At 36.6% G+C, this 13269-nt stretch overlaps 1 protein-coding gene across 1 annotated transcript in view; it reads right to left on the reverse strand.

Annotated features, from left to right (window-relative positions):
- The window catches only part of LOC131854250 (uncharacterized), a 185965-nt gene that overhangs the window by 56581 nt on the left and 116115 nt on the right, over positions 1 to 13269 (reverse strand). Inside the window, exon 18 of the mRNA XM_059205381.1 lies at positions 12279 to 12396. Within this exon, the coding sequence (XP_059061364.1) occupies positions 12279 to 12396 (118 nt within the window). The remainder of the gene's footprint in view (positions 1 to 12278; positions 12397 to 13269) is intronic.

Below are 13269 nucleotides of genomic sequence, written 5' to 3' on the forward strand. Positions count from 1 at the left end.
TATCCATAACGGAAGCTGTATTTAGTTTGGGACGTTTTATTTATTGTCCAGAGATATTATATTATAAACTAGCTGTACTCGCGATTTCGTCCGCGTAGAATTTAACTTTCTTTTCTAAAATAAAGGTGACCTAAGTTACTCCTTATTATATCAGCTACCTGCCAACAAAACTCCCGTCAAAATCGGTCCAGCCATTTCAGAGATTAGCCGGAACATACATACAGATAGACAGACAGACAAAAATTATAAAAAATGTTTTTTTGGTGTACGTACCCTATTTATATTGACAGACACTCCAATTTTATTTATATGTATAGATTATTTGAAAACCACGGATCGATACAATCATACTCCTGAATTTAAATATTTGTACCGTGGGATGGTCGAATCTGCGACCATCACAGCAAGGCGGTATTCAACAACATTCGACTTATTTGGTGTTTGTAAATGAACTTGTCATTGCAAACGTCATATTGGTGAAAAGTACGATTCAATCACAATAAACACTATAATATTGTTACAAACAAAATGGTTTCACTAAAACCACTCGACACAAACGACTTCCGCCCTCGCGCCACATGGCACAGAGGTCCCCCTTTGGTCATTGTAATTATTCGTGACTTTTGCGGGTTCCGTCCGACCCGTACACAGTTTATTTAGTCAGTAGACCGATTCCACCCGAACGTTCTGTTCGTTCGGATTATGCCTACTTAATAAATTAGTTTGTACGAAACTATTAAAAAAAGAGAATTTCGTAATTTTAACGGCTTAAAAACAAATCCCCATTGAACAGCGCCATTGGCTGCCCTTTCCACGCTACAACAGTTCAGTTGTAGCACTGCTGTAGTCGCACCCTCTGTGCTGCCACCATACGGCCCCACGTCGCTTGTAATGTACGGAAGCATTAACTAGATCGTGTTTACGGCCGCTGTTTACGTCACGTACTCGTGCTCCTTAATGGATTAACATTTGGGAGCCTCTGTCTACGTGGTACGCGTGATCCCAGAAAATTACCAGCGCCTACTACCCAAGCTCGCATTGTTTTGCGAGCTGAATTCTGATTTTATACGCACTCAGCTCTATATTACTTCTTACTAATATTATAAATGCGAAAGTTTGTAAGTATGAATGGATGTATATTTGTTACTTTTTCACGAAACTTCGTACGTTTTTCTAATATATAAGCTATATTACTGCGAAGTTTCATCAAAATCCGCTCAGTAGTTTTTGCCTGAAAGTGTAACAAACATCCATCCATACTCACAAATATTCGTTTTATATTATTAGTAAGGTTCTTCAGAATAACACATGGGCTATATATCAAAAAGATACGAGACAAAAAGGACGAGATATATAATGATAAATGTCACGTAAGTGTCATGCAGAATAAAATAGAATAGAATAGAAAATTATTTATTCAAATAAAATTATGTAAGCACTTTTAAATAGTCATAACAATTTTTTTTTATCTACCGCTCGTTCGGAAAGCTGTCTCATCACAAGAAGAACGAGCAAAAAACTTGTGTGTTGCTCTTTTATATAATCCTTGTAAGTTTACATTTACGCAGAACGAAGTTGCACGGATCAGATAGTGGATAGATCAGATATTAAACTAATAGAATAATAATAATAATAATCTCAGGACAATTCACACAGCGCCATCTAGACCCAAGTTAAGCTAGCTAAAGCTTGTGTTATGGGTACTAGACAACTGATACAAATACAATAATTTTTATTTTCGTAAATACATACTTAGAAAACACACAGACCGATACAAACAATCGTACTCATGAATACAAATGTTTGTGCCGTGCGAGGAATCGAACCCGGGCGAGCATCGGACGTAAAGCAGTGTGCTAGACCGCTAGACCACCGAGGTCGTCAATAAAGAGGATATTTTTTGATGATTATTTTCATACGTTACAGACTTATGAAAATACAAAAATATCCTCTTACCTATATGAATAAACAGTAAAATATCACTTCATCATCATCATCATCGCAGCCCGGAAGACGTCCACTGCTGGACATAGGCCTAACAGATTTCAAAAATTCTTTCGGCAATAGAATTCTTCATTATTATACTTCATCATTCATCCTTCATAATGTTATTTACGACAAATTTACGAATATAAACATAATCAAATCACTGCGTCAGCGCGACGCAAAACGGGCCGCCATTTAAGTGGAAAGCACTCCCAGCAAGATGGATGTGTCACCAGTAGGGTTGACAACATTATATTTTGTTAAATGCTATAAAAATATTTAATCAATCGCTAGAATAGTATTCATAACTAAAGAAATAATAATAAAACCGACTTTATTTACAATTACTAGGAATTCCCGATATATTACACTTTGTGTGTAATATGTTAGAGTTCATAACTGACCATACTCTGCCTACCCCGTTCATGAAAACATCTATACATATAAATAAAATTGGAGTGTCTATTTGTAATATTGAAATAATCGTTTTTTACTACATGTACATGAATATAAATACACCAAAATAATATTTTTTACCATTTTTGTCTGTCTGTCTGTCCGTCCGTCTGTCTGTTTGTTAAAGCTAATATCTGAAATGGCTGGACTGATTCTGACGGGACTTTTATTGGCAGGTAGCTGAAGGAATTAGGAGAAAATTAGGCTATTTTTATTAAAAAAAAAATAAAGTTAAATTCCACGAGGACGAAGTCGCGGGAACAGCTAGTATAATATAAAATTGGTTTGTCATAATTTTAGTGAATTCCTCCGAAATGACTTGACCTATTTTTATGAAATTTTATATGCCTATTCAGTAGGTCTGAGTATCGGCTATTTATTTTTCATACTCCAAGTGATAAGAGTTGAACTACCACTCCTAAATATATTTTATTTTTTTCGACATTATATTTTATATTTATTTTATTATGATTTAGCTTTGAAAAATATATAATTTGCACCCTTCTACGATCAACCCCTATTTTTTAATAGAGATGTTAATTTATATGACAAAACAGCTAGTTTATATATCTTCATCAATTTCAGCCACTGAGCCAAGTGAATAAACATCCTACATATAATAACTATGATGCATCAACAAACGAATACATCTATGTAAATGTTGCGGATCCCAGTAGCTGCCTGTACTAGACCCTAGCGGGGGGATGCGGGGAACAAATATAAACACCCCGACAGGCAGCGTTACGACAAACTACCCCTAGTGTGGGGCGAGCATGCGCAGTGAAACCTCATAAGGCACGTTGCATACAGAGAGCGAGGGATGACGGGATATACCAAGCTAGTTTTATACCATCACAGAATTAAAAGACATCTATACATATAAATAAAATTGGAGTGTCGGTTTGTAATATTGAAATAACCGTTTTTTACTACATGTATATGAATATATATATGTTACATACACTAAAATAACATTTTTTACAACTTTTGTTTGTCTGTGTGTTTGTTCCGGCAAATCTCTGGAATGGCTGGACAGATTTTGACGAGACTTTTATTGGCAGATAGCTGATGTAATAAGGAGTAACTTGGGCTACTTTTATTTTATAAAATTAAAGTTAAATTCCACGCGGACGAAGTCGCGAGTACAGCCAGTTTATATTATATAAATTGATATTCCTGAATAATGTATACTAATATTATTAAACACAACATATCCATGGAGCATGCCAACCTATTTTCTCGCTCTCTGTCTACCACTCCCCATTAGAGTACAACTTCAGCACAGGCGGATGCACTATTACATTATCATCAATTAAAAACATATATATGTAATAGTTATTTTTAAACTTTCGAGTTTAATATAGATTATTTATATTATTAACCGGGTTTTAACACGAACTAATTTATGGCAAATAAAGGTATTTACCTCTTACGTGTTAAGACCCGGTTAATAATATATATCTTATATATATATAAAATTCTCGTGTCACAGTTTTCGTTCCCATACTGCTCCGAAACGGCTTGACCGATTCTCATGATATTTTGTGAGCGTATTGAGTAGGTGTGAGAATCGGCCAACATCTATTTTTCATCCCCCTAAATGTTAGGGGTAGTCCACCCCTAAATTTTTTATGTTTTTTTTTAGACAAAAATTTTAGTTTCTATTTTTTTATGATACAACATACAAAAATACATATTATCCTAAATTTTCACCCTTCTATCATCAACCCCTATTTTTTTATAGCGTTATTAATTTATATGGCAAAACAACGTTTGCCGGGACAGCTAGTAATGTATATATATGTAATAGAGCATCCGCCTGCACCAGTGGCATAGTCACCAGGAATTTATCACGATGATTTCCCGGGACAACCATGTGGAGCCCAACCTGTCATTACGCATTCCTAGAAATCGGATCATTAGTACTAAAAGTACTAACTGACTCAGGTCAGTTGATGAGGTCTGATGAGGTCAGCCTCATGCTCCCATTGTCCTGCACTGCTGCCCCGCCAGCGTAAACCGTTATTGTATATATATATAGAACTAGCTTTGTCTGTGACTTCGTCCGCGTGGAAGTGACCTCGATGACAATTTTCAATCATTTTACAAATAAGAAACATTCATGACATCCTAGCTTCAAAAATGTCGAATTTCCATGCAATATTTTACCCCCTTAAGGGTATTTTTTTACAACATTTAAATGGCATATTTATTTATATTTAATCAAAAGTCTAAACAATAAGGTTCAAGATTCTAGCTTTAAAAATGTCTATACAACTTTTCATCTCTGCTTTCAACACTTTTTTCGCCTAAGTAAAATAGCCTAACCTCTCAGAGTCTATGGAAAATAAATTTGGTACACTATTTGTGTACCAAATTTATTTTCCATCGGTTTAGTAGTTTTGGCGTGAAAGCGAGACAGATAGACAGACAGAGTTACTCTCGCATTTCAAATATTAGTAAGGATAGATTGAAGTAAACGCATGAACAGCAGAGTCGAGCAGGTAGTAAATAATAAATATCATTGCCAATACATATTTCCCCTCCAAGTCGTACATGAGTTAGTCAAACACCAACAAACTGTGATGACAAATGTGTACAATATGTTGAGTAGTGAATCGATATCGACGCCCAACTATACAAACATATATATACATATATACAAATATATATACACGTCCGTGTGAGCACACGTGCGCATATCTCATGCATCAACATTACATACTATCAACGTAGACAACAGCGATGTCAACTATACTATGTATGAGTTTCTAGGTATCTTTGGAAGAAATCGCTTTTCAGCGATAAGGCCGCCTATTGATGCTTCTTTGTCTTGCTCATTGTCGTATGTTTATACTTATTTATGTACTTGTACATAACAGTATATTTAAATGTTTGTTTTTTTATTACATTTAATTTCATTCATTGTATATCTTTACGAGACTTAGTCGATGGTACGACTAAAGTGATCTTCAGTCACAATACGACCTCGATGATCTAGAGGTTTAGCACATAGCTTTACATCTGATGGTGTCGCTGGTTCGATTCCTCACACGGTCTGTAACAGACCCTACATGAATACATATTTTGATTTGATTTGACTTACCAAGCATATTTTTAATGCAAGTAATTAAATAATTATTTTCACGAAAACGAAAACAAAACTAACGAGGCATAATCAAGTAAATCCGATCTCTAAACATTACAAAGGTCCAGATTTAGGTTAGCAACACGTGCCAACTACTTAATCGGTAATCCACCTCCGTTGTCATGACAACGCGGGCGTGATCCCGAATCCCAGTCCGGGGGACAGACAATTAACAAGATCCGTACCCGCTCGCATTGTTACAAATAAAAAATTCCGACTACGTCCAATCGGCATCTATTGTTAAGCCAGTCGGATATGGAAGTCGGGTAAAGGTCGGGTACCACTTACAGCGTCGGTAAAATAATAATATCCTTTCACACAATGTCACCTAGTTAGTAGTTATGGGTACTCAAGGACTAATGTACATACTTAAATAGAACCCGCGTCCGTCGCAAGTACAGCGGTGTACTAAACCGCTCGACCACCGAGGCCGTCATGAAAACGAAATATGATACATGAATAAGTTCTTTTTTATAATACGATAATGCGTTAAACAAGCTTACGGCCTATTTGATAGTAAATGGCTACCATAGCCTATAGACGCCTGAAACACCAGGAGTATACTATAATATGAAAATCCCATGCTGTAATCTCTTCAAAATGTTTTAATTATAAGAGAATAATGGTACTCCTTGTGAATTATCTGCTTTCGGAATGAGTGGTAGAATAAAGAAAAATATAATTGTCAAAATAGCGAATTGATGACAACACAACGAACACTGGGACTTCATCCGTACGTCGTGGAAATTCCGCACATTCGCACTGAGCGGTTCGCATCGTCCTTCCTAATACGCACTGCCAAAGAGTGGAACACACTTCCAGCTTTTGTGTTCCCGGAGAAATACAACCCCGGATTCTTCAAGTCTATGGTGAATAGGATATCTTCTGGGTAAGCGCGCCATATCCTAGGTCTTGCCATCATTTACCATCAGATGTGGTAACACCAAGCGCAATCCCATTATTATTTTAAAAAAAATGAGGTTTATTTCCGTGCTGTCGTCAAGGTAATCTATATGAAACAAGTCTTTTACAATAGACCTTAATAAAGTTAACTATGGTCGAATTTAGATCACTATGCGACATCTAACTCTTTTAATTTTGACAGCCGTAGGAAGTTCATATTCCGCGTCATCGTCCGCTGACAGAGCGGCCGCACGCCACCTCATCCCGTCCGTAACACCACAAATGGGTTTCCAATAATCCGCGCTTTGCTGTTACGTTGTCGGCGCCGGAATTGCTTCTTTTGCTGTTGTACGCCTTTGCACATTCCACGTTAATTTCATCGAATTGAAAAGGCAAAGTTTCATTTATTAAGTCACTGATTTAGGTATCCAGAACCGTTAAATTTCTGTATCTACACCAATATTAAAAACATAAAAGTATGTCTGTTTGATTGTCTATCTGATATTTTACAACTAAAAGGCTGAACGGATCTTAATGAAGTTTGACAAGGAGATAGATGATATCACGAGAACAAATATGGTCTATCTTTTATATGACGGCCTCGGCACGCGATTTTCAGCACACCGGTTTTTTTCCGATGGTCGCGGGTTCAAATCCTCGCATAGTACAAACCTTTCTATTCATGAGTTTGTATGGGTCTGGGTGTTTTCTATAATTATATATATATTCTATAATGCCCTAGGCCAGCGGACTTCAACGTTTTACAAATCTAGGTCCAAATTATTATTTTTTTTTGTACAGCGGGCCGCACTATAGGTATTTTTATAATCATTTTTTTATTTTACATTAAAGATACTCCTTATAATTTCATTGTCGTTAATGAGAGTGGGTCTATGATGTTGGCGGGCGGCAGAAAACACATCGGCGGGCCGCGGGTTGAAGACCTTGACAGCAGCAAGTTTAAAAAAACAACTATATGAAAACTCAATATCGGCAACAATTGTAAAGGTTGACATGACAACAACATCGAGCATCGGTGACGTAGAAGTTCGTACCGGGGTTGTAGCCACCCCCACCCGATACGACGCCGAGCACGATATTCAATTCTGATGTACACTGCGGATGACGTCACGGGCGGACATACGGACGGATGTCGCGTGGTGCATCTCACTAGAGTTTTTATCTTACTAATATTATAAACGCAAATGTTTGTGAGTATGAACGTTTGTTACTCTTTCACGCAAAAACTACTCAGCGGATTTTGATGAAACTTTACAGTAATATAGCTTATGCATCAGAAAATACATCTTATATATAAAATTCTCGTGTCACAGTTTTCGTTCCCATACTCCCCGAAATGACTTGACCGATTCTCATGAAATTTTGTGAGCGTATTGAGTAGGTTTGAGAATCGGCCAACATCTATTTTTCATACCCCCTAAATGTTAGGGGTCGTCCACCCCTAAATTTCTTTTTTATTTTAAGGTAAACCAACGTTTGCCGGTACTGCTATTAGACTATATTTTTTATTGAAATTTAACGCGCGGCAAACCGCGGGCACAGCTAGTTATAAATATTCGTGAGTATGGATGGATGAATGGATGTTTGTTACTCTTTCACGCAAAAGCTACTCAACGGTTTTTGATGAAACTTTACAGTAATATATTTTACTAGGCAATCATTTCAACATTATGTAAATTAGACGAAATATAACGATAAATTTCAAGTAATTGTGATGGAGACTATTCGGGTCAACTATTTTGAATCTATTTAAAGCGTATACGCTGTTCAAAAATGTAGGCAGTTGTTTTTTTATATTCCTCCGTTCCCCTACCATGATAGTTACAAAGAGCTCACCCAACAGCGCGCGTACGTTTCTCAAATATAATTGAAATTAGTGTATAAGTTGAGTACATACCGTGGACCACGATACGTACTGAAAAACGCTGAGAAACCTGAGGACCCAGTATTTCCATAGAGCAAATCATTATGCAAGACTTTATACTTTATATGGTAGTACAACCACACATGTAAAAAGGATTTCGAATAAATAATAATAATAAACCGCTGTTTGCCTATGCCTTGTACCAAATCCAGAGTCGAAAACAATCTATACGAAATGCCAATACGTTGTGATATCCCGGCTTGCTCTCATCATATTAAACCGTCCAACCGCCAAATGTCACAAATCACATGCCGTTAAAATGTAACCTTGTTACCATAGCATAGGGTTTATTTTCTTGGGATTTGAGAGAGCCGTAAAGGGAAGTAATATTATATTTCAAGCAAAACAAAGGAGTTTATGTGGACGTAAAAGTGAGACATAACATGTTGACATGCGGTCTGTATATGTATAATTTTTATATATTTTTTGTTATTATTATTATCAATAATTTTAACTTTTGTCATATATTATCAATATTACTATTATGTAAACGCAAAATTATCATCATCTCTGATCACCGTACCAATGTTACTTTGACTAAACTTCCTTTGACTTCCATGATACAGGCATAGCATAGTGTGGAGTCATAGATAAAATTCATAAAGGAAGACTACTGGCCGATGGGTGACTGTACACAACTGTGTACCGCCGCTGGCGTGGTAGATTGCCATAGTGATTGTGGTGACATGCTCATCTTATTATCCTCCACTGGTGCCCCGCCAGCGTAAATCGTTATCGCAGGCGGATGAACCATAGCATTATCATCCATTAAAGAAACATGTCGCTTGGGCTTCGACTTGGGACATTTTTGAAAGCTTGATTGGTCTATAGATAAGGCAGAAAGATTTATAAGGATAAGAGGCATGACATCTTAGTCCTTCGGAATGGTAACGAACGATCAGTATCACGGGTATCACAGGGTAACGCGATCAGGTGCTCTCTCAGGTCTAATTTCATCTTCGAAGGTCGCGGGTTAGATTCGCTGACTAAGCTCTGTGTAAATTCTCCTGGGTTATTATTATTTCAATTATATAAAAAAAAAACAATTAGAATAGAATAGAAAATCATTTATTCAAATATACTTAATTTAAGCACTTTTGAATAGTCAACAATTTTTTTTAAATCTACCGCTTTCTTGGAAAGCTGTCTCATCATAAGAAACTTGTGTGTTCTTGTAAGTTCACATTTACAAGTCGATACGTATGAATGCAAACTACCAACTAGCACTAATTTATTAGGCTCAAATATAAAAACACAATAAGATTAAATCAGTCGTAGTGATAAGACCAGACCAGTTCCTACAAGCAGCACTCGTTCACGAGTATGACAGATGAGATGATATATATATATATATATATATATATATATATTTGTTCCCGCGATTTCACCCGCGTAAAATTTCAATAAAAAATATAGCCTATTCTTATTCTGATGCATAAGCTATATTACTGTAAATTTTCATCAAAATCCTTTCAGTAGTTTTTGCGTGAAACAGTGACAAACATCCATAGTAACAAACTTTCGGGTTTATAATATTATTAAGATTCGCTGAATGTGGCAACCCTGAATGTTGTAGATAAAAATAAAATAGCGATCGCGATAGCCGAGCGCGCCTCAACTTGCCGTGTAACGCGGCCCGCGCACCACTCAAAGAGGTATCGGGTGACACGCGGGGCGGCCGGGGTGCCCGGGGGGGGGCGGGGAAGCGGGGGAGCGGGGGAGAGAACACTCAACGAACAGACTGGACACCCCGTTGAACCTTTCACTATTTTCTTTTTCACGGATGGCAGTGAATTACCATTACTAACAACCGTACCATTACCAAAAAATCATGCGATTTACTGTATTAAGAGTCGTGACTCATTAAGAGAGAAATTCTAGAGGCAAATATTTTCACCCTTGCTTTTCAATATATCAATATCTATATGTACCACACCAATGGACTGGAATTACCTTTAAATAAATTTAAAACATCTGTTAAATTAAATTTATTAAGCAAAGCCTAAATTCACTTAACGATTACTTAAATGAAAAACTCGCATTTCAATAGTTCTTAATGCAATTTACATTTAATGTTAGACATCGACACCTATATTTTTTTTTATAACACAGCGGACAAACGAGCATGCGGCTCACCTGATGGTAATTGATTACCGCCGCCCATAAGCACCCGCAACACCAGGGGAATTGCAAGTGCGTTGTCGGCCTTTTAAAAAGGAATAAGTTCTTTTCTTGAAGGTTTCAATATCGTATCGGTTCGGAAATACCATTGCTGGAAGGTGATTCCACAATGTGGTTGTGCGTGGTAAAAAGTTTCTAGAAAACCGCACTGTGGAAGACCGCCATTCATCCAGATGATCAGGATGGTATTTCGGTTTCTGGCGGGTGGTACGGTGGTGACTATATAAGTACACAGTGTAAATAAAGGGATAAATATTCAGTTGAGTTTCTTGTCAGTTTTTCTCAATTGAATCTATATACTGAACTTGACCGTAGAGAAATATATTAAAACAAAAACATGACGTTTATAAACGGCTAGAATGTCCACGAATAAAATATTTTTTATTTTAAAGAGTTATATTTTTTATTGTACCACTAATTCTGAAAGTAGACTCATTACAAAAACAATCAACCAAAAGTTACGTGTTGCTCTTTTAAATAAATCTTGTTCAAAATCACATTTTTAATATTTTTTAGAGAATACAAACTGCCAAATAGCAAAGTTAAAAGCTCTTAGGTTAAAATAACAATCGCGCTAAAGAATATAGCCCGTCTGCGACATTAGAAACTCTTTGTTCGTACGACGAGGGTGGCACTTAGCATCCACAGGTGGTTACCACCTCCCACCTACAGCACGGTCGCAGTTCATAATGGGATCTGTAGCTTCGCGCCAGCCGTATAAATGAATTCTCATTGTTTAGTATTGAAAGCAGGCGGAATTCGAGAGCAACGATAATAGGTCGAGCTTCCTTCATACTAGTGAAATTATAATATTGTATATTGAAAGAATATTTATTTTTAAACTTTCGTGTTTAATATTTTATGTAATACGAACAATTTTATGGTAAACAAAAGTATTTACCGCTCTCGACATTTGAACTAGGTTTTATATTGATTATTTTAAAATCGCCGATGTAATAGCTATACTAGAAATTAAGAAATCTTTGAAAGTAGCAATTTCTATTTCATATATTCACTTAGATCGCAAGAATATTGGACCTACACACTCTTTTGTAACAACCTGAATATTACTAGCAGTCCTGGTCCTGTGCGCACTTCGATAGGCGCTCAGCTATCGCCGAGAGTAGACAATTATTAAAGTACTAAATATACATATACGAATACATTAAATTACAAAATTAAATCTTAAGGGCTACCTTATCACTTCAGAAAATGGAAAATAGTTCGCATCCTATTCTCAGACTTACTAATTCTACCCATAAAATTAATAAGAATTAAGCACTGTGACTTGAGAATATTATATACTAGCGAACCGCCCCGCGCCCCGGCATCGGACAAATTTCTAGGCTTCTTATATACAATATCACACATGTATTATATATATACCCCTTCCTCTTGACTCACTATCGTTTGCTGAAAACTGCATTAAAATCCGTTACGTAATTTAAGACATCAGCGAAAAGCCAGCGGCGGCGACTTTATACTATGTAAGGACTTGCACGTCGTAGCATATTTCAGTAATATGCTACGACGTGCAAGTTTCAAGCCATAATACACCCGTATATCTACGTAAGAAAACCAATTTAGTACTACTATTGTGGAATCGATGGTATTAGAATATATATATATATATATATTCACAATGAGGGTACCACTAACCTTGATCTGACTTGTCGATCTTGGCGGGCGTCAGTCTTCTGTCTGCGAGCGCGGCGCTCGGTTGCTTTGGACTGTTCCTCTTGGAAGAACTCCGCGACATCACCAGCGACTGTGGTATCTGGAACCGTCCATTATTTGTTAGAAAGGCCGCCAGTTTGTTCATTCGCAGTTGACATTTTATATTCCAATAAATAAAAACAACTGTTAATTTTAACAACTAACAGAGATTGAGTTTAAATCAAGTGGTATGTGTGAGTAAATCTTCATTGCCCATTTAAATAGACAGATAAAAAAAATATGGCGTTAAAAGGAACAAACAAGGTAAAGAAAAATATGCAAATTAAATACTATAGTATGAATAACATAGTGTATGTACACTGGCCATGCACAAAAAAGGAAGCACCTCAGTATATTGTTACCTCGTGCGGCAAACCACTGATTTTTCGATATTGTCAGTTAAGTAGCAAAGCAGCTTGTAAGTTGTGTTTGTTGGAAGGAATCTCATGATAGTGAAATTATAGGATATGAAGGCATAACGCTTTAGTCCTACGGAACGGTAAGGCATGAGTATGTATCACCGGTGTCACATGACGTAGTGTCAGCGCTATTTATGTATATTTATATCTATTTCTATAATTCGGATACTCACGATCCATTTTATTATTAAACTTCTATAAAAACATTGTTATTATTAACAAATTCTTCAATTATATAGTAAGCTTTTTTGCAAAGGAAGTGTTTATATGATATTTAAATCTTTTTTCTGGCAGATTTATAAAAGACTGGTATTTAGTTGTAAAACCTTACGCAATTCCCATAAAACTAATTACTAACTTTAGCCAAACGACATTTAGGTAAAATAATAGTAGTATGTATAATGATGACGACGTAGGACAGTGCGTGGTGGCTTGTGACATTGCATGACGGCATGCGACAGTAGGTGAAGACTGTGTGGGGCGGTGTGGGGCGGTGTGGGGCGGTGTGGGGCGGC

Source organism: Achroia grisella, unplaced genomic scaffold (assembly GCF_030625045.1).
Source record: "Achroia grisella isolate CSIRO2021 unplaced genomic scaffold, CSIRO_AGI_Agris_v1 utg971, whole genome shotgun sequence".
In the NCBI taxonomy this organism is placed as follows: Eukaryota; Metazoa; Arthropoda; class Insecta; order Lepidoptera; family Pyralidae; genus Achroia; species Achroia grisella.